Below are 2,428 nucleotides of genomic sequence, written 5' to 3'. Positions count from 1 at the left end.
ACTGCTTTTCCAACTAGGGTTGTAGCTTAGTAAGTAATAATAATAATAATAATAATAATAATAATACTTTCCTCTTGGTAAGGATAGAAGAGATTCTTTAGCTATGGTGAGCAGCTCTTCTAGAAGAAGGATACTCCAAAATCAAACAATTGTTCTCTAGTCTTGGGTAGTGTCATAGCCTCTGTACCATGGTCTTCCACTGTCTTGGGTTAGAGTTCTCTTACTTGAGGGTACACTCAGGCACACTGTTTCTACTAGTTTCTCTTCTTGTTTTGTTAAAGTTTTTATAGTATATATAGGAAATATTTATTTATGTGTTACGACTCTTAAAATATATTATTTTTCCTTATTTCCTTTCCTCACTGGGCTATTTTCCCTGTTGGGGCCCCTGGGCTTATAGAATCATGCTTTTCCAACTAGGGTTGTAGCTTAGCAATTATTAATAATAATAATAGTAATTTGTCAAAGAGACGACTTCTTGGTAGATCTTCCTTTGACGAATATCTTTAAAACGTTTAATGTTCGTTGTTTTTCCCTGAAGTCCCCGTAGTCGAGTGTGAATTCTTTGCTGAACGTGGCGAAAAAGACCAAACTCGAGCGAGAGCTACGAAGGAATCCTGGACAAATCTTTGCGCTCTTTTCTGTCTTCCTTTATCTCCACTTGTTCCTGCTGGCGCTGGGCGGCTCCCTCGCTCCCGGTGGCGCTGGGGGCTCCCCCGCTCCGGCTGGCGCTGGGCGGCTCCCTCGCTCCCGGTGGCGCTGGGGGCTCCCCCGCTCCGGCTGGCGCTGGGCGGCTCCCCCGCTCCCGGTGGCGCTGGGGGGTTCCCCGCTCTCGCTGGCGCTGGGCGGCTCCCCCGCTCCGGCTGGCGCTGGGCGGCTCCCTCGCTCCCGGTGGCGCTGGGGGCTCCCCCGCTCCGGCTGGCGCTGGGCGGCTCCCCCGCTCCGGCTGGCGCTGGGGGCTCCCCCGCTCCCGGTGGCGCTGGGGGCTCCCCCGCTCCGGCTGGCGCTGGGCGGCTCCCTCGCTCCCGGTGGCGCTGGGGGCTCCCCCGCTCCGGCTGGCGCTGGGGGCTCCCCCGCTCCGGCTGGCGCTGGGCGGCTCCCTCGCTCCCGGTGGCGCTGGGGGCTCCCCCGCTCCGGCTGGCGCTGGGCGGCTCCCCCGCTCCCGGTGGCGCTGGGGGGTTCCCTGCTCTCGCTGGCGCTGGGCGGCTCCCCCGCTCCCAAGGGCGCTGGGCGGCTCCCCCACTCCCAAGGGCGCTGGGCGGCTCCCCCACTCCCAAGGGCGCTGGGCGGCTCCCCCGCTCCCAAGGGCGCGGCGGTAGCTTCTGCTGGTGCAGCTATATTGTATATAGCCAGACGCGCCATTACATAGGGGAGATTTCCATGGGGACTTTAGTTATCTGGACAAAATATGGAAAGTGTCAAGGTTCAATTTCATCTTTGGTCAATTTGTTGCCAGCTCTGACTGTTAAATCGGCTACCGTTGCTACTGAGTGAATGTGTGTGTGTATTCTTCTTCTATTAATCATTGAATACTTTACCAAAAATTTTAATATTTCACTACAACGAATTGTGGTGGATCTGGTGATGTGACAGAATCTAGCTGGAATATATATATATATATATATATATATATATATATATATATATATATATATATATATATATATATATATATATATATATATACTGTATATATATATACATACACACACATATATATATATATATATATATATATATATATATATATATATATATGTGTGTGTGTGTGTGTGTGTGTGTGTGCGTGTTTTTTTTTCAAGACTGGGGTTTGATCCGTTTTCATCACAACACTGGCCAATCCACATGCCAAGAAGAGGGAATACGCAAGAAAGGTGATGTTGATGGAAGATCGGTCTATTAAATTTCTTATTCCTCATCTAGATATTAATCTCTCGCACCGTCGCTTAATTAGTTCGTTATACATGTTGCATAAGATTTTTCATAATTCTGATCATCCTTTACATTTATATAATCCCAGACAGTTCCATCGTATTCGTAATACTAGACATGCAGTTCATTCTAATAGTCAGGCCTTCTCCATCATGAGGCTCAATACTACACAATATTCTACAAGTTTTATTCCAGCTGTGACTAAGTTGTGGAATGATCTTCCTAATTGGGTGGCTGAATCAGTCGAACGTCTGAAGTTTATACTTTACGGTAAATGTTTTTATGTTGAACGGCTGACATAAGCCTTTTTATAGTTTATATATGAAATATATGCATTTATGTTATTGTTTATATATTTTATTTCAATTGTTCATTACTTTTCATCTCGTTTATTTATTTCCTTTCTTCACTGGGCTATTTTTCCCTGTTGGAGCCCTTGGGCTTATAGCATCTTGTTTTTCCAACTAAGGTTGTAGTTTGGCTAATAATAATAATA

The 2,428-nt window shown here is 46.8% G+C and overlaps 1 protein-coding gene across 1 annotated transcript; it reads right to left on the bottom strand.

Moving 5' to 3' along the window:
• Nucleotides 1-651: 651 nt before the first annotated feature.
• Nucleotides 652-1,362, bottom strand: LOC137630644 (circumsporozoite protein-like). Its single transcript, XM_068362261.1, has one exon. The coding sequence runs from the start codon at nt 1,360-1,362 to the stop codon at nt 652-654; it is 711 nt and encodes a 236-aa protein (XP_068218362.1).
• Nucleotides 1,363-2,428: the final 1,066 nt, after the last annotated feature.

The sequence above is a fragment of the Palaemon carinicauda genome, chromosome 3, assembly GCF_036898095.1.
Source record: "Palaemon carinicauda isolate YSFRI2023 chromosome 3, ASM3689809v2, whole genome shotgun sequence".
In the NCBI taxonomy this organism is placed as follows: Eukaryota; Metazoa; Arthropoda; class Malacostraca; order Decapoda; family Palaemonidae; genus Palaemon; species Palaemon carinicauda.
This window is presented reverse-complemented; position numbering and strand designations above follow the sequence as displayed.